Source organism: Neofelis nebulosa, chromosome 15, assembly GCF_028018385.1.
Source record: "Neofelis nebulosa isolate mNeoNeb1 chromosome 15, mNeoNeb1.pri, whole genome shotgun sequence".
Taxonomy (NCBI): domain Eukaryota; kingdom Metazoa; phylum Chordata; class Mammalia; order Carnivora; family Felidae; genus Neofelis; species Neofelis nebulosa.
In genome coordinates, this window is record NC_080796.1 from 31,339,033 (window position 1) to 31,359,212 (window position 20,180).

Below are 20,180 nucleotides of genomic sequence, written 5' to 3' on the forward strand. Positions count from 1 at the left end.
CCCATGGAGACTGGGTCCATAACTAGCCTGCACTTATTACAGGGGCCTGCAGCCCACTCAGCTAGCAGTGACCAAGGAATGGCCCAGTAGGCTTCCATGGTCACACTCATGGGTCAATGTCAGATATAATGCTCCCTTTCGTACTTCTTTCAGATTCAAGTGGTTCGCTCACTTGAATACTGTCTTACAGCTTAGGTTAGACATCTCAGAGAGATACGACCTCGTATGATCCATTGGTTCGCCCACCCAGGGGAACGTTGATCACCCAGCTCTCTGCTTCCCAAACACATTGGGACTGGAGGGGCTGGGAGTAGAGGGAGATCCAGGAGGGTGCTCCAGGTCACGTTGGGGAGGGCAAGACCCCCTTAGTGATGAGGCATGAAAACAGTATCATTGCTTTTCAGGCAAAGAAAGCCAAGCTCTAGAGCCTTCTGTAGGACCTGGAGACTCCATTCCTGATTCAGTCCATTTGCTCATGCCACCTTTTCCCCCTGGAATAAGTTTCTTTGTTCTGCTTTAAAAATCTAGGTTTTACTGTTGTTTGGGTGTGGCAAAGCCAACAGATCAGGAGACCATCGCCACTGAAAAGATAGTGACACTCACAGATCCCGAGAGTAGATGACATGTCTTGCTGCAGAAGGGCCACACAGGGGAGGCACCAGTCAGGAGATTGAGGGAGTCAGGGAAACACAGGCCAGAGCCTTTATTGTGGTTTCCGCAGGAAGGTAGTGGGGAGGCAGGGTAATCAGGTTTACAGTTAGCCAGTATGAATACTTCCAGTGGTTCTGTGATGTAGAAGCTGTCTCTATTGGTTTGGTACCTGGTCCCAGGGTGATTAGGGCAGGTGGATGGGGCGGGGGAGGGGTGGCCTGCAAGAGAGCCACACAGAGGGTGTGTTTGTGGGTATGGGCTCTGAATTGGTTAGTTTGCATTTGAAAGGTGTGCTCTCGGGTGCATCGTTTACTGTCTTTAGGATTTAGCTAACCTTGGGAGTGGTGTCCCCTTGAGGGCCAGCAAGGCTCCAGGTGTCCAAGCATCAGAAAACAGAAAAATAAAAAGACACAGTTAGTACGCCTTCCTCTTCTCTACTGTCAGGACCCAGCCCAAGTCTCATCTGTTCCAGAAAAGTTTCCCAGGCCACCTGATCCCATTGGGATCACTTCCTCCCATGAAATCCTATAGCATTTTAATGTTGCTGTTGTTCAGGTTTATATCCATTATCTAAGCAGAGCATATTGTACCCCTGCATCAAAAACCAAAGATCCTTGGAAGTAGGGACTATGTCTTTTACCTCTCTATGTCTCCCACAGCACCACCTGGCACAGAGCCTTGAACATGAGAAATGCTCACTAAATTTTTAAGGAATGTCCAAGGTTCAGTTTGCTAGGCCACAGGGATGTTTCCTTCAAAAGAAAAACAATTTCCAACCCCTGAGCAGGAAGAACCCTACTTTGTTTCTTCCCTTATGATCCAATAAACATTCTAATATTTAAATAAAAAAAAAAAACTCTAAATTTTAGAATGTGTACAAATCCAGATCACGATTGTGAAACTCACAAATAAGAAAAATTCAGGCAGTTCCAGCTGTGAATACAACTCAGAAAGGGTCATTTCTAATTGCAGCTGAAAAGGAAAAATGGAGTTAGTATCGATGCCCTGACCACAGTGTTTCCTCCACTAACTCTCTGGAAGAGGAGAATAGATTACACCCATCAGCTGGTTTCACTGTGTAGCCAGGAGGCAGACGAGACATGTCTGTCTCATGAATTATTATTAATGGACAAATCATCTGTGTTGTGTCTGTCCGTGGCTGGTAGGTACAGCACAGGCTGTCAGGAGGGGAGATTTACCTGGTTTAAAGTGGCCTGGAATGAGTTGTGAGACAATAGTGGATCCTCATGGTGCTGAGGGCAGGAAAAAACAAGGCCACCCCATGGCATGGGTGCCTCCTCTGTGAATACAGGAGAAAGGAGGGTAGGCCAAATGGAGGATGGGTTGGACCTGAGTGTAAAATGTTAGAGGGATTTGGCTCTGCCTCTGGGCCAGAGCTGAGGGACAAAAATAGACCACATCTCGGGAAGCTTGGCATGAAATTAAATTCCAGGCCCTAGCTACAGCTTTGCCAGGAAACTACCTGCCAATGTCCAGAAATGCCCTTATCACCAAAGTGGAGGTGGTGGTGGAGTTGGGGCGGGAGGAGAACATCTTTTGCGGGGACCCTAATGTTGCAGGGGCTGCCGCACCTGTCTGTAGTCCCTCTCTATCCAAAATATAGTCTATAGACCAGCAGCAGTGGTCCCTTCAGGAGTTTGCTGGAAATGCTGACTCTGGGGCAGGGCTGGGAGTAGTGTGAAGCCAAAGGGGAGAGCTCCCTCCAGTGCAAAAATTAAGGGGGGAATTCAAAAACTCAGTAATGGGGATAAATAACATTTAAAAAAATCAGAATTATTGCAAAATATCTATGATGAACAAAATAAAGTAATTTTAAATGAAGACAGGATCTGACCCTGCACTTGAATGATCCTGCCCTTTCCCCTTCACCCTAATCCTGGTCCTGATCTCAGGCCCCACCCAGACCATTGGAATCAGAATCGACATTCTAACAAGATCCCTCAAGAGGATTCCCATGCACATCAAAGTTTGAGAAACACTGTTTTGGACAATACCTCCGAAGCCATAACAACCCCAAATCTTGGAATCCAGACAGCAACAAAAATGGAAAAGGCTGAAGAGAGAAAAGTTTTAGAAGCACCCAGCCCCACGAGTTTGCTTGTCATTTGCCTAGATTTTCACACTACCACCTTACAATTGTGCCATGTTCCATAGTTTACTGTAAACTTAACAAAAAAATTTTATTTTGAAATACAGTTTCATAGGAAGTTGCAAAGATAGATACAGAGAGTTCCCCCATGCTCTGGACCTCTATTGGTTACATTTTATGTATCTATAGTACAATATGGAGGTGAGGAAATTGACATTGGTATAAAGTGTATCTATAGTTATATGTCATCTTATCACATGTGTACATTCATGTAACCAACACAATTAAGATATAGAACTAGTCCCTTACCACGAAGATCTCCCTGGAGCTACAGCTTTCTAGTCACACCACCTCCATTCTCTGCCCCCACCCCTGTCCCTAACACTCGGCCATCACTAATCTGTATAATTTCTGAGATGGTTATGTAAGTGGAATCATGTAGTATTCAACCTTTTGAGATTGGCTTTTTTCCCCACACAGCATGATGACCTAGAGATCCATCCTAATTGTTGCTAGTCTTTTCCTTTTTATTGCCAAGTAATATTCCACGCCATGCATATACCACTGTTTATCTAACAATTTACCCATTGCAGGACATTTTATTTATTTACTGTATTTGGTTATTATAGATAAGGCCAGTATGAATAACCATGTGCAGGTTTTTACATAGACATGTTTTTATTTCTCTTGGAAAAACATCCAAGAGTATAATTCCTGGGTTATATGATTGAGCATATTTAGTTTTTTTTTTTTTTTTTTTTTTTTTTAAGAAATTGCCAAACTGTTTCTCAGAGTAGCTTTTTGCCATTTTCCATTTCCACTGCAATGTAGGAGAAATCCAGTTTCTCCATGCCCTTGTCAGCAGTTGGTATTGTCATTACTTTCTCTTTTTAGCCATTCTGATTGGTGAATTGGCAATATCTCCCCGTGGTCTTAATTTACATTTCTCTGATGCTTAGTGCTATCGAGCATCATTTCATAGACTTATTTCTCATCCACATATCTGATCTGGTGAAATGTCTCTTCACATTTTTGCCCATTTTCTAGTTGGATTGTTAGTTTTTTGTTGTTTTTTTTTTTTTTTAACTATTGCGCTCTAAGAGTCCTTTTTATATCCTAGACATGAATCCTCAAATATGTGGATTCTCCCAGTCTGTAACTTGGTTTTCCTTCTCTTAACAGGGTCTTTGACAGAGCAAAAGTTTTTAATTTTGTGAAAGTCCAATTTATTGGGTTATTTCTTTTATGCGTCGTGTTTTCAGCGTCATGTCTGTCTTCACCAAGCCCCATGCCCAAAGATTTTTCTCCCACATTTTCATTTAAGTTTCTATTGTACGTAATTTAAATCTATGATCCATTTTGAGTTAATTTTTCTATAGGGTAAGAGATTTAGGTTGACTTAGGTTTTTGTTGTTGTTGTTGTTGTTGTTGTTGTTGTTGTTGTTTATTTTTGTCTTTGGCTGTCCAGTTGTTTCTGCATCATTTATTGAAAAGACTATCCTTCCTTTATTGAATTATTTTTACACCTTTGTCAAAATGCAGTTGGCCATACGTATGTGGAGCTATTTCTAGACTGTATTCTGTTTCATTGATTTATGTGTCAGCCTCTCTGCCAATACCTCACAGTCTTGATTACTATAGTTATATAAAAAGTCTTAAAATTTGGATAGATTGATTTCCCTACTTTCTCATTTTGTTTTAAGTTTTAACTATTCTAGTTCTTTTCCCTTTCCATGTACATTTTAGAATTATTTTGCCTGTATTTGCACAAAAGAATCTTGCTGGAATGTTGATAGGAAGTGCATTTCATTTACATATTGGTTTGGAGATAATTAATATCTTGCTATGTTATGTCTTCTAATCCATAAACATGGTGTGTTTCTACATTTATTTAGATCTTCCTTGATTTTTTTTTAATCAGCAGGTTGTAGTTTTTAGCATGTAAGTTCTGTATATGTTTTATTATATTTATATTTAAGTATTTCTTTTTTTTTTAGTGGTCTATTTAGTGGTCTTTTATAAGTGGTCTTGTGTTCTTAATTTCAGTTTCCACATGTTTGTTGCTAGCATACAAAAATACAATTAACTTTCTTTTGTTGATCTTGTGTCTTATGATCTTACTGAACTCATTTATTAACTCTAAGAATTCCCTTGTAGATTTCTTGGGATTTCTAAGTAGACTTTTATGCCATATGTGAATAGAGATAGTTGTTTTTTTTTTTCTTTTTGATCTCGATGACTTTTCTTTTTCTTGCCTTCAAGTACTATATTGAACAGCAGTGGTGACAGCAGATGTCCCTGCCTTGTTCCTGATTTTAGGGAGAAAGCATTCTATCTTTTGCCTTTAAGTATGACATTTGCTATAGGTTTTTAAGGATGTTTCTTATGTTGAGGAAGTTCCTTTCTATTCCTCATATTCTGAGTTTTTATCATGAATGAATTTTGAATTTTGTCAGCTGCTTTTTCTGCATCAATGGATGCAATCATGTGAATTTTCTTCTTCATATTGTTAATTTGGGGAATCACATTAAATGATTTTTTGAAACATCATGCCTGAAATACATGCCAATTGGCTATCGTGTATTATTCTTTCTATGTATAGCTGGATTCTATTTGTTAATATTTTGCTAATGATTTTTGCATATTTTGTACTCTCTTTGCCTGGCATTGGTATCAGGGTAATCCTGGCTTCATGAAATAAATTGGAAAGTGTTCCTCTTTTGTCTATTTTCTGCAAGAGACTCTAGACTTGTTTCATTTTTAAAATTTCAGCTTTACTGAGGTATAATTGGCATATAAAATTTAAGATACTTAAAGCATACATTGTGGTGGTTTGATAGACACAGACATTGTGAAAGGACTCTACACATCTAGTTTATTAACACATCCATCACGTCACATACTTTTTTTGTGTGTGAGAATATTTTAGTTCTACTCTCTTAGCAAATTTCAGTTATACAATACAATGTCATTGTGGTGTTGTGAATTATAAAAAGCACCTATCTGGTTGTCATCCACAGTTCCTGGCCCACAGCTCTCAAAGCCTTTGAAATGAGAGCAAGAAGAGCATATTTTGTTATAATATTTGGTCTTTTTTTCTCAGTTCCTGAAAATGCTTCAGAACCATAAACGTGAAATGGGTGTCTTGTTATTCATAGCAAACCCCTCTCCGCCACAACTAGGTTTATGTTAATGAAGCAACTTTTGGAAACACCTAAGGATGGAGGCTCCTGGCCAGGGAAACCAGCTATAAATAGAGGGTTGGGACTTTCAGTCTCACCCCCTGATTTCTGGGGAAGTGACTTGGCTTGAGGCTGACTCAATCATCAATGGCTACTGAGTTAATCAATTATGCCCATATAATGAAGCCTCCATAAAATCCCCAAAAGGAGGGCATTAGGAGAACTTCTAGTTTGGGGAACCAGAATGCTTCCATTTACCTTTATGCTGGATCCTAAACACCATGAGACCCCAAATTCCACAAAGGCAGAGGCTCCTTTGTTTGGGACCCTGCCCGGTGTATCTCTTCATCTGGCTGTTGATTTGTATTCTTTAATATCCTTTGTAATAAATTGAGTGAGTAAATGAGCTTCCTGAGTTCTGTGAGCTGCTGTAGCAAATTAATCAAACCCAAGGAGGTGACGGTGGGAACCCCTGATTTATAGCCAGGTGGTCAGAAGTATAGGTGACAATCTGGCCTTGCAATTTGGCATCTGAAGGGGAGGAGGCAGTCAGTCTTGTAGGGCTGAACCCTTAACCTATGGGGACAGATACTATCTCTAAGTAGATAGTGTCAGAATTGAGTTGGACTGTAGGATACCTGCTAGTGTCTGAGAACTGCTTCGTGGTGTGGCTAACACACAAACATATACACGTTAAAATTGGGAGTTAAAAGCATTTTAGTTTTCAACTACAGTTAGCATGTTTTATATTAGATCCATCTGTAGCTTTGTTTTAAACTCTTCTTTAAATGTTTAATAGAATTCTCCAGTGAAACTATGTGGGTGTTATGCACCTTTATATTGAGAATTTGATTTGATTTTTGTAGCAACCTTGCAAAGAAGGCATTTTACAGATATGGAAGCTTAAGGCTCGGAGAAATGAAGTGACTTACCCAAGATCTAGACATCTTCTGATTCCAAGTTCAGTACTGTTTCCACAAAACACACTTCCTGAGTTAGATGTCACTAGGCAGACTCTTCAGGCATTTGGAATCTCTTTGAGAAACAAGGAAAGAGAATAATCATATCTGTTCCTGGCCACTTGTGTTTAGCTGGGTGCCAGCTCTTTCTTGCTTGACATTACATTCAAGTTAGGGGATAATCAGGCAACTAATGAATTGCTGGGTATAAAACCTAGTACTATTAGCACAATCATAAAGGTGCAGGCTACGAGATTGATGACACATACATTGACACATCCCTCTGCAAAGTCTCAGAAGCAAAGCAAACAAAAATGTCTGAAGAGAGAAGGAAATCCTACTTTTGTGGTCCCTGGACATTCCCTGGGAAGTTTCAATGGGTCATCTCCCTCCTCCATCCCTCATGACCTGACCCCATATTTCCCACTAGGAATGACTATCTTGTTTAAGATAGAATTTTTCACCACCTTCACTCTCCCTTCTGCGAGTGAATTTTCTTCCAGCCCAGAGCATGTCACTTCCCTGTTTAATAGCCTTCCACGATTCTCTGTTGTCTATACTTCTCAACTTTATGGTTGTTGTCTATGTATGCCTATGGTTCTCAAATTTCAGAGAACAGAAGAATCACCCAGGGACACTAATGGGAAATGTAGACTCTTAAGTCCTAACCCCAGAGATTTTGATTCAGTAACTCTGGACTAAGACCCAGGAGTCTATATTTTAATAACCTCCTCCTAATGATTCCAGTGTAAGTGGTCCAAGGAATATTGTTGACCAGATAGCAATCAATGGCATAAAAGTTGTAGTCCTTGGCCTGGCTTTCGGGGCCCCCTGAAGTTTGATTCCAACTTGCTTGGTCAATAGTACTCCTCCCTCACCCTCACCCTTACCCCTACTAGGCCTCCTATAGACCAAAATAATGGGTAAGACTGAACCATTTGGCTAGAGTGCTTTGGAAAGGCAAACTTAATCTTTTCCTGTCCCTTTTCCCCCTGCCCTTAACATCTCAACATCAGTACAGAGTTGTTCAAACTACAGGTTGCCACACAATAATAGGTTTTGATCAGCTTTTTATTTAAATTTATGATTGCTGGAATAGAATACATGGAAAATGTCAGTGTGCATTGCTGTAGTTAAGGGTATTGTAATATATTTGTTTCAGTTAATTATACATATACATGGGTATGTACTATGTCAGGATATGAAATGTATTTCTTACTGTGGGAGTACTACAGCAATAACATTGAAAGCCACAGCTATAGAACTCACCCAGTTTGCCTCTCATTGGATCCATCAGGATAGCCTTCTGTTTCTCCATTATTGTGAACCTTTGGAGAATAATAAATACTCTTACCATAAGATCCAGCCATTGCACTCCTAGATACTTACCCAATCGAGTTGAAAACCATGTCCGTGCAAAAACCTGCACATGAATGTTACATCTGTTTTTTTCATAATCAGTGAAAACTGGAAACAACCAAGATGGCCTTCACTTGGTGAATGGATCAACACATGGTACAAATGGATAAACAAATTGTAATACATCCAGACAATGGAATATCATTCAGCAATGAAGAAAAAATGAGATATCAAGCCACAAAACTACATGGAGGAAACTTAAAAGCATACTGTCAAGTGAAAGAAACCAGTCTGAAGAGGCTACATTCTGTGTGATCTGTTTGGTGTTTTGGAAAAGGCAGAACTAGAGAAGTGATAAAAAGATCAGTGGTTACCAGTGGCTGTGTGTGTGTGGGGGGGGGGGGGGGTGAGAGGTATGAATAGGTGTGGAGCACTGTGGACTTTGAACGTAGGGAAGCTATTCTTTATGCAACTGCAATGGTGAATACATGTCATTATGCATTTGTCAAAACCCAAAGACTCTACAACACAGAGTGTCTCTTCATGGGAACTATGGCCTATAGTTAATTAATCATAATGCATCAGTATGGACTCATCAAGAGTAACAAATGTCCACACTCATGCAAGATATTAATAATAGGGGAAAACCGTGTCGGGGCAAGATAAGAAAGAAGGTGCGGGCTGAGTATATAGAACTCTGCATACTGTCTACTCAATTATTCTTTAAATTCAAAGCTTTGCTCAAGAATAAAGTCCATTAATTTTTTTTTTTTTTACAAAACTAAGAGATTTCACATTGAAAGAAAAAAAGGCAAATGTGATGAGAATTATTTTTGAGTTGTAAGAGAGCCAACAAGGAAATCCTGGAAACTTGCTTGTGAACTACACAGCCAGCCTCGCCACTCAAGACCCCCCTTCATCCCTCGCCTGTCAAATAAGTCCAGGCCACATTTCCTCAGCAGTACAAGCTCGGGCCCTGTTGGGTTTGCACGCTGAACCCCTTTGGAAGTCAGAACCAAAATTTTCATGCCCTTCCTCGTTTTCTAGATTTTCTCATGGAAATGAGATTGGGCTTGTCTGGTAAATTTGAAAAAGCAGCATCAAGAACTCCTTGCAAAGGAAAAAAAGCTTTTCTGTGTCTGAAGTTTTCTCAATCAACTATAATGATGGTTTTCCTGTTAATTCTCCCTAATTATGTAGGAGGCCTTTTAAGTTTGTTTTGGTGGTTTTTCTCTTCTGAGAGAAGGCAATCAGCCCACCTTTCATATTATAAGAAGGTGGTGGCGGTTACTGCTTCTGCTTCTCCTTCCTCCTTTTAAGTCACTCGTCCATTTTAGAATTTCTGTGAGTGATCACAGGTGTAAATTCCCATTTGTCCCTGGAGTGGCTCTCAGTGAGGTGATTGTTCTAAATCCCTCTAAGCTACCCACTCGTCAAGCAGAGGACCTTTACAATTGGACGAATCCCCTATTGTAAAGCTTTTTTGCTTTGGGGGCCAGAATCTCGCTCCATAACCTTTTTGAATCACCAACATAACTTCAAAAATTGTCACTTTCCATTTAAATGGCAAGAAAGCTGTCAGGACATAAACCCTACAGAGAGGGAATGTATTGATTTCAATGATCACCTTTAATCCACACCTTTCCTCTTCATAATGTGTGGTTTTCTTCTCTTAATTAGAAAGAGCCAGGGATTATCTGCACAAAACTGGAAGGTTTATTGTGATTGGTGGGATCGTCTCTCCTGTCCACGACTCCTATGGAAAACAGGTGGGTTCCTCCTTCACCCTCTCTAACCTGATGGCTCCTCTGGCTGCCCCTGCTGCCATCTCCACTTCACTCCCCAGAAACACAAGATGCCCGAGAGCTGGCGTCCTGCTCCCATCTCTGAACACAGTCAGACCTGGGCGGGTGGGGGCCGGGCGGCAGCTGGCAGGAACAGCTGCCCGTGACCGTGGCTGCGTGCAGCTCCAGGCCCCGTCGGCACTCATTAGCAGCAGAGCGGGCACACCAGCTGGGGGCCAAGAGTGATTTGGCATGGAAGCCACCCTGGCATCTGGTGATGGGCTGGGCAAGTCTTTCCCGGATTTTAGGAGGAAAAGACCTATCTCTGCCTCTTACGCTCTGATTTAAAATTCCTTTCCTTGCCGCTCCCTCCTTGCCTCATGTCCGGGAAAATCTAGGGGTCCTCCCGGCATTTCCATCCCCCTCCTTCCCCAGATACACCTCACACCTCTGGGGAGGTCGCCCAACCAGCCAGCTTGAGCCCAGAGACAAGGCAACTTTTGCCTGGTTAAGTCTCGTCCCTGTGCCAGGCACAAGTTGGCCACTTCATCGGAGAGGTCCACCTACTGACCCTGTCGGGAGTGATGTACTCCCAGGCCCTCCATTCCTTTTCTTTTCCCTCCGCCCCTCCCTGTGTGTCTCTGTGGCAGATGGACTTGCAGGGCGGCCACACCCTCCTTCCCTGTCACCACTGACAAATGGCTGCCCTTGAATAACCGGGCGGCTAGGGATGGCGTCTCAAGGGCGGCTGTGGGGAGTGGAGCCAGCCTCCTGGTGATTGCTCTGTTGCTCCCCAGGGCCTTGTGTCAAGCCGACACCGTCTCATCATGTGTCAGCTGGCCGTCCAGAATTCCGACTGGATCAGGTAGGGCTGGCCTGGTGTGTGTGGATCAGGTGGGTGGCCCTGGGCCTCACTGGGGGTGAGTGCAGGAGGAGGAGGCGTCCTGTCAGCCATTTGGATCCCACAGGGGTGGGGAGGCCAGCCCAGACGTTAGCCACTGTGGAGGAAATAATTATACTGACCTTCAGAGGTGGCCCAACTGAGAGCTCTATCTTTTAACCAAGCCATAGTGCCCACCAAACTGAAGAGGGAAGCTTCAGTGTTGATTCTGCCCTGGGACTTTTGGACAGTATTCCTGAAGCATCATTGGATTTGGGGTGAGGCCTGGCCAGGAAATCCAAAAGGCCTCTCCACTTTCCTCCCCAGTTGCTTCCTGCGAACTCTACCTTTTAAGGGAGTATTCCCTGGCCCTGGCTATTTCCCCTTCCAGGACTCTGGCTCCCTAGGGCTCCAGGCTGACCGTGGCACAGAGGCACTGCGAGCGAGCACTCAAGGCCTTTCCCTCATACTCTGGGCACAGTCCTCACTAAGATAGCAGACACCATTATCTGTACGGCTTGCCTTGTAATTAAAGCGAGGCTCCTCCACTAGTTATGCTAATTACGCTCCCCAAAGTTCCTACGGTTATCATTTGCATGAGAAAATGGCGTTTAAAAAAAATAATGGCGCACCATTTGTACCGTAATATCTCCCCCTGGAAAAAATAAGCAGCACCTAGAGGTTTCCGTGAAAGGAGGGAAACGAAGAAAAGCTGACCTCAGAATGAGACGGAAGAGACGGGCTGGGCAGGAAGGAGAGCAGCGAAGTGAAAATTAAATAGTGATCCTCCCCATTTGTGTGCAGTGATTTGTGTAAGAAATGCTTGCCCTTTACAGACTATCTCATCCCCTGAAGATGTAGGTTGGGTCGAGAGACAGCTGCCTTCTCTCTGATGAGAGACATGCCCGGAGAAGTTGAGGGGTTTGAGCATGTACAACACGTCTGTGGTCAAGTCAGGGATAGAAGCGAGGCCTTTACACATTCTGGCTCCCGATCTTCTGGGGAAAGCGGGGTCCAGGGGGTAGATACAGGGCAGGGGGTCGATCCTGATTGGATGTGATTAGAAGATCCTGAAATAATTGCTTCATTCATTCATCGAATGTTCATCCAGCACTTCCCACCTGCACTGCTCTAGGCAATTGGGAGAAGGCAGAATGCTAAGAACTGAGATCACTAGCAAGGCTCAGGTAGCTCTAGAGATAAGGGCTGAGCCCCAGGACTTGGCCAGTATGGTGTCTGCCTGTCTCAGGGGAGGCAGTGGTTAGGGGTATGGGGAGACTGACACACAGGCTGACTCTCAGGGGTTTTTGGTTAGGGAGATCTTACCCCTGGGAAACTTAGGTGCATGTGCATGGTGGGAAGTGGGCAGGGAATGCTCAACTGCTTAGGAAATGTTTGAGAAATATCCCAATTTAGCAGTTCATTAAGTTGGCAATTAAGCCTGAGTGCTGCATCAGTCTGGGGCTGGATCCCTGCTCACTTCACATCTGTGTGTACAGGAGGGGTGGACCAGCACGCGGGTCTGCGCCTCTCAGTCTGACTGGTACACCACCGCCCCCCCCATGCCCACAAGGCCCCCCACCTGCACAGGGAGGCAGACAGGGGCCGATTCCCCAGGTCAGGTATCTGCAGCCACCACTCAACGAGGGCCTGGCTTTTAATCCCGATCACAATCCTAGAAGGCCCAGAGGAGAATTTCCATCTCGTGGGCAAGCACAAGAGACTCTATATATAAAACTCATTGGGCCCTTCCAATAACCCCACAAGAGAGTTACCATAGTTATTTTACAGGTGGGGAAAGTGAGAGCCAAAAGACAACGTAACTTTCCCAAAGCCCCATACTCCTCTGGTTTTACAGAGGGGGCAGCTGGGGGGTAGAAAGGTGTTTCAAGCTCACGTTTGTTCTGATTTGGGACCTAAGTACACGGTGTGAGCAGGTTTGCTAAGCGCCCCGAGCTATACAGTCTCTGGAAGGAACTACTAAAGAAAAAGTGTTGAGAATGGAAACCCAGGGAAACCTGTTTCTGGTCATGTCAGGGTGGACCCGTGGGAGTGCTATCAGGACACCTGGCAGACAACCTGCAGTGTGCTGGAACATCATCGGGACCTCATGAAGGTGAGCTGGGCTGCGGCTGAGGGGCGGGTGGCCCCCAGGAGCCGGGCAGGCCGGTAAGGGTGCTGCTGCTGGCCTACTGACCTGGTTCAGTTTCCTGCTTCCCAGACAGCTGTGTGGGAAACCAAGCCCCGGGCAGCAGGAAGGAGGGCAGTGAACTCGAACCCGAGCAGCTCCAGAGCCTGTTCCCGTCTTGCTTCCTCTGCTCAGTATGACTCAGGGCGGTGTTCACCTTCCAACAGCAAATCCAAGGTGGGATTAAGGAGACCCCCGTGGGAGGATTTCAAGGCAGACAGTGTCCTGATCCGTGTTATATTAGTGGATAAAAAGGAAGCACAGAGAGGTGAGCCAACCTATCTGAGGACACACAGCCACTGCTCAGTGGCTTGTGCCCAGGTTGTAGTGACTGAAGAGCTGCTTGCCAGGTTAGAACGAGTCCCACACCAGCCAGCAGCACTGGCCAGAATATGCAGAAAGCACCCTTCCCAGATCAATACCAGCCCATCGATTTCCACAGTAACGGATGTAGAGCTGTGCCATCCATAGGAGGAGGCCCGACTGACCGAGACAAGATGCAGTGGACCCCACTCACCTCCACTGGCACGGCCACCATGCCTTCCCCAGCCCCAAATGGCAGTCCAGATAGCATTGTTCTGACTCAGGGAGCACCTCTACCCACCTGTGTTTTCTGTCAGTGGGGCCAGAACCTTCTCCTTGGGGAGCCATCAGCAAGCCCCCATCTCCTCACACTCCACCAACCATGCAGCTGTGCTTCATGTTAATAGTGCTGGAGTTTAGGGCTCCCAACAAGCCAGGGAGTCAGGAGTAAGAGGAGGAGGGAAAGGGTCTAGCTGACTGTTGCTTCATCTATTAGATTTGTCCCTCTTGGAATTGAAGAAAACCCATTTTCCCTTCCTTCTGTTTTCAGAACCCTTCACACACATCCTGAGTCTTTTCTGGTCCCCTTGAAAAGATTCTGAGACAGGATGGCCCTGACTTGACCCTCTGTGCTGGTCTCAACAACGGCAGGAAGAAAAGACATCCTGTCTTACTACATAAGGGTGTATCAGTCAGGATAGGCTAAGATATGCTGTAGTAACAAACATTCTTAAACACTTAGCAACTTCACATAAGTTTATTTCTCACACTACATGGCAGTGGGGGAGGGGGACAGCTGGGGGCCTGGGCTCCTTCTAGTCACATAGCAGCCTCAGGCTCCATGATGGAAAGGAGGAATCAGGGACCCTGCAGACGTGCCTGAGACGGCTCTACCAGCCATGAAGCCTGGCTGCTATTTTGCTGTCTAAATGCCTGGGCCTCCCAAAGCTTCCCTTTGTTACTCATGCCCAGAGGCAGGAGTCTGGGCCAGAGGAGCTCAGCCAGGAGTCCCAGCTGTTGCAGGGACGGGCACAGGCTGGCAGAGAATGTAAGTCCCTGTCTTGGAGCAGGAGCTGATAGCTCCCCATCTCTTCATTTCTGGCATCAGGCCATGTTCCTGTTGGAGAGACTACCACAGGGCACACTTCACAGGTGACTCAAGGCCGTGCTTGGAAAGGCCCCTGAGGATCTGAGAGCCCACGGAGGGCCAATGAGGGCAACACAGGGCACGTGGCTAGTCCTTTTCTTTTCTACCCAGAACAAGTCCATTGGGATTAATGGTGTAGTGCAGCGGGAGGAAGAAATTCTTCAGCTACCAGACCTGTTATTAAATGAGAATGTGGCCTTTTCTTTTCTGGAGCTGAAATAATACTAAAAAGGAAGCAGGCTGCCCCTTCCACTCCAGCAACCACCACTGGGTAGAGAATCCCGCAAAACAGGCTGAGAAGACCGTGCTGTCCCGGCCTCAGCTGGCTCCCAGATGTGACTGGATGCTGCTGTGACCTCCTCCTGTCCAAAACACGACAGAAGTGACAGGTCACCCCACAAAACAAATGTCAGCCCTTCTGGGGCTTGGAAGGATGCCGTGCTGCCCTGCTTGTGTGGAAGGGGTCCCTTCCGAGGGTTGCCACAACCCTGCGGCTTGGGGCTCTCTGGCCTCAGGACTCCATAATCCAGAACGAGTCATGGGCCGCGGGGTGGGATGCTGGCTTTCAGGGAAGGGACCTTGAATCAGCAATGGCCCTTGTGAAGCTAAATAGATTGAAAATCCATCCTTTGTTTCTCAGTTGCCCAGTGGCAGGCCCTCCCACCCACCGTGGGGAGAGGGGGTTGCTTCTGGGTCAGCTGTGAAAAATGCTGCCTTATCAGCTCTCTGCTTTCTGCGGCACCAGAGGGAAGCAGCGGGCCAGATAACACAGGACAATGGATAATACACATAGAATTTCCGTTTGGCTCTGGAATGTGTATTCACACTGGCAGGCAAGCGCGAGAGTGCCCAGAACCCCACCCCCTCTTCCTGCAACACAAACACATCCTGCTCGGCCTGGCACCACTCTCTGGCTCTGCCCGTCATTGGCATCTCTGGCCTGGAGAAGCGGCAGGTGGTGATAGTGCCTGGTGTTTGTATGACCTTTCCCAAGCTCACACAGCCCTTTCGCAGACATGACCTCATTTGAGCCCCGTGAAGCAGGCAGGGAGGGCAGGTATGCACGTTACGCAGAAGGTTACAACATCGGCCGTCATGTGGCAAATACTCTACCTCTACGGGCAAATGCTTTGCAAATGCTCATGTGTTAATCCTCCCACAACCCGGAAAGGCAGCTATGTGGCCTGTCCATGTTCAACGCCTGAGCTGAGGTTCAAGAGAAGTTAACTATCCAAGGTCACGTAGTGACAGAGGGGGCTCAACCTGAACCAGTGTCTGTGCAACAGTACATCGCATGCTTTTGCAGCACTGAACTGTCCGGCCTCCTGCCAGCCTAGTGCAACCACGCAGTGGGGCCGTGTCTAGAACCCGCTCTTGCCACCACTGCGCTCTCCCTCAGCTCCGAGTGGCCTCCCCATGATAGATGAGCAGATGAGCATTGGGAGATAATTGGGAAATGCTTCTCATAAGTAACTTGGCTAATGACACTGACCTTGCACCTCTCCCTTTCCCCAGCGGGTGACTGGCTGCATCCTCTCCAATGTCAACACACCCTCCATGACGCCTGTGATCGGACAGCCCCAAAATGAGACCCCTCAGCCCATTTACCAGAACAGCAATGTGTCCACCAAGCCCACTGCAGGTAGGGCAACATGGATGTGGGGCCATGGTTCTCAAACTTCAGAATCACCCGGAGGGCTTGTTGAAGTCCAGGTTGCTAGGCCCTTCCCCAGAATTTTTTTTTTTTTTAATTTTTTTTTCAACTTTTTTTAAATTTATTTTTGGGACAGAGAGAGACAGAGCATGAACGGGGGAGGGGCAGAGAGAGAGGGAGACACAGAATCGGAAACAGGCTCCAGGCTCCGAGCCATCAGCCCAGAGCCTGACGCGGGGCTCGAACTCACGGACCGCGAGATCGTGACCTGGCTGAAGTCGGACGCTTAACCGACTGCGCCACCCAGGCGCCCCAACCCTTCCCCAGAATTTGATTTAGTAGGTCTGGGAGGAAGAGGATAATTTGCATTTTTAACAAGGTGATACAGATGCCCTGGTCCTTAAAATAGAGCATCAGAGAGAAATAGTCACAATGAGAGACAGACTGAGAGAGACAGGGTTGGTGGTGTGCATTTTTTCCCCTGCATTTAAATATAAATATAATTCCTTTAACTGGGAATTAAAGATACAATAAGGCAGCATTTTTCTCTGCCTCTTCCAAGGGGGTTGAGGATCTTGCCCAAGGTCACACAGTGAGGAGGTAGTGGGACTAGGAGTCAAACCTAGGCATCTGCATTCAGCATCCCACACTCTTAACCACCTTTTCAGCGACAGAAAGGGCTTCAACATTTACTCAACACCTGTTACTGTAGGCCTGTACGATGTTCAGTGCTTTCCACAGATTCTCATTTAGTGCAGTAATTCTGCGATTATAGATATTATGTTCCCATTTATCAAGAGAAAACTGAGATTCAGAGAGGGTAAGGGGTTTGCTGAAGATCACACAGCCCAAAAAGTAAAAGAGCCAGAATTCATATTCAGTACTATCTGATTCCAAGGTCCCTGTTTTTTCTTTTAAAAAAAAAAATTTTTTTTTTAATGTCTTTATTTATTTCTGAGACAGAGAGAGACAGAGCATGAGCAGGAGAGAGAGAGGGAGACACAGAATCCGAAGCAGGCTCCAGGCTCTGAGCTGTCAGCACAGAGCCCGACGTGGAGCTTGAACTCACGAACCGTGAGATCATGACCTGAGCTGAAGTCAGTTGCTTAACCGACTGAGCCACCCAGGCGCCCCGGTCCCTGTTTTTTCTAATATATACAAATATATATATATTTTACCAGACCAATTGTAAGAGACAGATCCTGGTATTACTTTTCAAGCCTAGAAGCCATAAGCTGTTATGTTATTAGTCTGTTATAAACAGGGTAGTCCACAAAGAGCCAGAATTACTTAGCTCTCATGTGGGGGCTCAGAAAATTTTTTTGGACTACAGCCCAGAGAGATCATCCAAAACCAGATACCCCTCAGCCAAAGTGGGATGTCTGATTATTACAAAGTCTATCTTCATGGGAAGGCATGAAGGCCAAGGCTCATATTAAAAAATGAAAAAAGCCAATAGCCTCTACGCCTTTTAAATGCAGACTACGATCCAATTTATGCAAACATAGCTGCAGAATATATATATATATATATTTTTTTTTTAATGGAGGAAAGGAAATACTATACCAACATGTCAGTGGTGCTATTTCCAGGGGTGGGGTTATGGGTGTTTTTTATCTTCCTCTTCTTATATTTTCCTCTTCTATATTTTCCAACTTTCAACATGAAATAATAAACATGAGCAGAAAAGAGATTCCAGTCTGTGGTTCAAAATGCCTGTGCCTTGGACTGCGAATGAGAAGGAATGTTTGCTGTCATATTTCTGTTCTTTGTCTCTACCCTCCTGCCTCCCACTGCTTAACCCCTGCCCCCTCCAGTGCAACCCCGGTGTTTAAGTGGCCCAAATGCTGGGCATAAGTTGTGAGTGGTTCTCTCCCTCTGTCCCTGTCTGTCTTGCTCTCTCCTATAGCCAAGATCTTGGGGAAGGTGGGAGAAAGTCTAAGCCGGATCTGCTGTGTCCGCCCACCAGTGGAGCGCTTCACCTTTGTGGGTAAGGGAGCAAAGACCTTTCCTGGTCCCGTCTCTTCTTGGTCCCCTCCCTTCATTCATTCAGCAAACATCCCCCTGCCATGGGGTGACCATTTATAAAGCAGTGATGGAGAGAAAACAGTGGTAAACAGGAATGTCCCCAGGCCTGCAGTGCCAAGCAGTTAGGGGAACCCCAAGGGCGTGACCCACCTGCCCTCGGGCTGCCGGGAGACCTCAGCGGTGATGTGTTCATTTCCCATCTCCCACACAGAATGAGGCTACATGCCAAAGAGTTTTCAGGGGCCCAGAGTCCTCCCTCAGGTCCTCCCAGCTCTGGCAGTGTCAGTGTTCCTGCTGATAGGCTACGAACACACACACTCTTTCCTTAATTTTCTGCTTCTGGCTGTTCCCTCAAGGGCTCAGCAGGGATGAGAATATCTGAAGTCTGTGGGGCTCTTTCAGGGTCCCCCAGTTCAACTCTGCAGAGAGCTGAAGGTCCATACCTCATTCCTTTGACTCTTTGGGGCTGATTTCTGCCATTTCTGAGATGTCCATTTTCTGGCATCTTGAAAAGGAACTAAGAGAGATGGAAGAGGAGGAAAGGAGACAGGGGACCAAGATGGCACCTCTGTTGTTCAGTGCACACCCAGTGAACCCCCATGCAGGCATTGCACACTTAAGAGCACAGGTCAAAGTGTCTGTCTTTCTTGTCTTCCACGGGTGTTTGCTGTATCTGTCATGTGACAAATCTCAACATGCTCAGTTTTGCTTGTTCTTTGAACCAGGTAACCACTAAGGAGAGAGGGTCACCTCCTTGTGAGTCTAAAAGCGGTCTCCCTAGGCTTAGAGGACATTGCTTTTGTGGACTACCTCCCTAAAATACAGAAAGAAACAGAAGGCTCTCAGCATGAGTGTGTGTGTGTTCGTCATTGGCTTCCCAGAGAAGCTGTCTAATTCTTAAAGTCCCAGAGATGTGAACTCCTGCCCTGGACCATGAGGAGATGCTCCCTCTCCATATTAGCCTGGACATCTCTCCATTCACAGATGCCCCCTCCCCTGCCACCCCTGTGCAGGGAGGCGATGACCCCCTACTCCCACCTACTCCATCCCATCCCACATACTCCTGAGTAGGCCCCCAGGCGGACCGTGTGTTGGGTAGCATTAAGTCAGTTCCCTAATGCTTCTCTGTTCCCTCTTTCCTCCCTAGACGAGAATGCCAATCTGGGCACGGTGATGCGGTACGAGGAGATTGGTAAGTGTGGCTGGCAAAGCGGAAACACTTGGAGCTTCCTGCCTCAATTAGGGGCAGAGTGGGGAGGAGAGAGGCTTGAATCCCTGGGGTTCTGTTTGCAATCGGGTCTACTCTCCGAATGATTGTTCCAAGCTTGATCATTCTCTTCGTTATCTCCTATCTGGCCAGTTCCCAGGAGGGAGGACTGAATGGGCTGGTGATTTTCCCTTCAGAGCCTCCTCTCCCTCATCCAAAACATGTGGACCTTACTCTTCAGTGCCAGCCAGAGAGATCATTCTTTTGCCCATGACATTGCATGAGACAGAAGAGCTCCCCTGCCCTTCCTTATCTTCTTCCTTATTTTGTGAGCTTGGAGGACAAGGAGGAGAAGGAGCGGAGAGCCAGGCAGGTGGACAGTGGCTACACTGAGCTGTTGGATGGGAAGGAGCTGACCCATTGGTGGGAATGAGCCAAGTCCTGTGTAACCCTGGGGAGCAAACCAGAAAACTGAATTCTTTCCAAGGTTCCAGAGTGGGTGAGAGACCCAAGTGTGTGAAGCTGAGGAAAGAACAGACAGATGCCAGGATGGAGCTGGTTTTGTCACAGTACCAGGTGACAGGGAGGGGCCCGTGACAACTGGAATGCTTGGGGCTCTAGCATGATGGGCAGCCTGGTGTCCAGCAGACACACTCGATCTTAAATTCCAGCTGCGAAGATACTCCAGGCCATCCCTTCCTGGTATTCCTGTGTCTAGGGCTGGAGGT

At 46.0% G+C, this 20,180-nt stretch overlaps 1 protein-coding gene across 3 annotated transcripts in view; it reads left to right on the forward strand.

The window, feature by feature from the left end:
• Positions 1–20,180, forward strand: part of NMNAT2 (nicotinamide nucleotide adenylyltransferase 2) — a 164,821-nt gene that overhangs the window by 119,993 nt on the left and 24,648 nt on the right. For all 3 annotated transcript variants that reach the window (XM_058702139.1, XM_058702138.1, XM_058702140.1), the window contains 6 exons: positions 9,942–10,030; positions 10,843–10,910; positions 12,963–13,041; positions 16,079–16,205; positions 18,127–18,207; positions 19,393–19,437. In XM_058702139.1, coding sequence (XP_058558122.1) covers positions 9,942–10,030; positions 10,843–10,910; positions 12,963–13,041; positions 16,079–16,205; positions 18,127–18,207; positions 19,393–19,437 — 489 coding nt within the window. The remainder of the gene's footprint in view (positions 1–9,941; positions 10,031–10,842; positions 10,911–12,962; positions 13,042–16,078; positions 16,206–18,126; positions 18,208–19,392; positions 19,438–20,180) is intronic.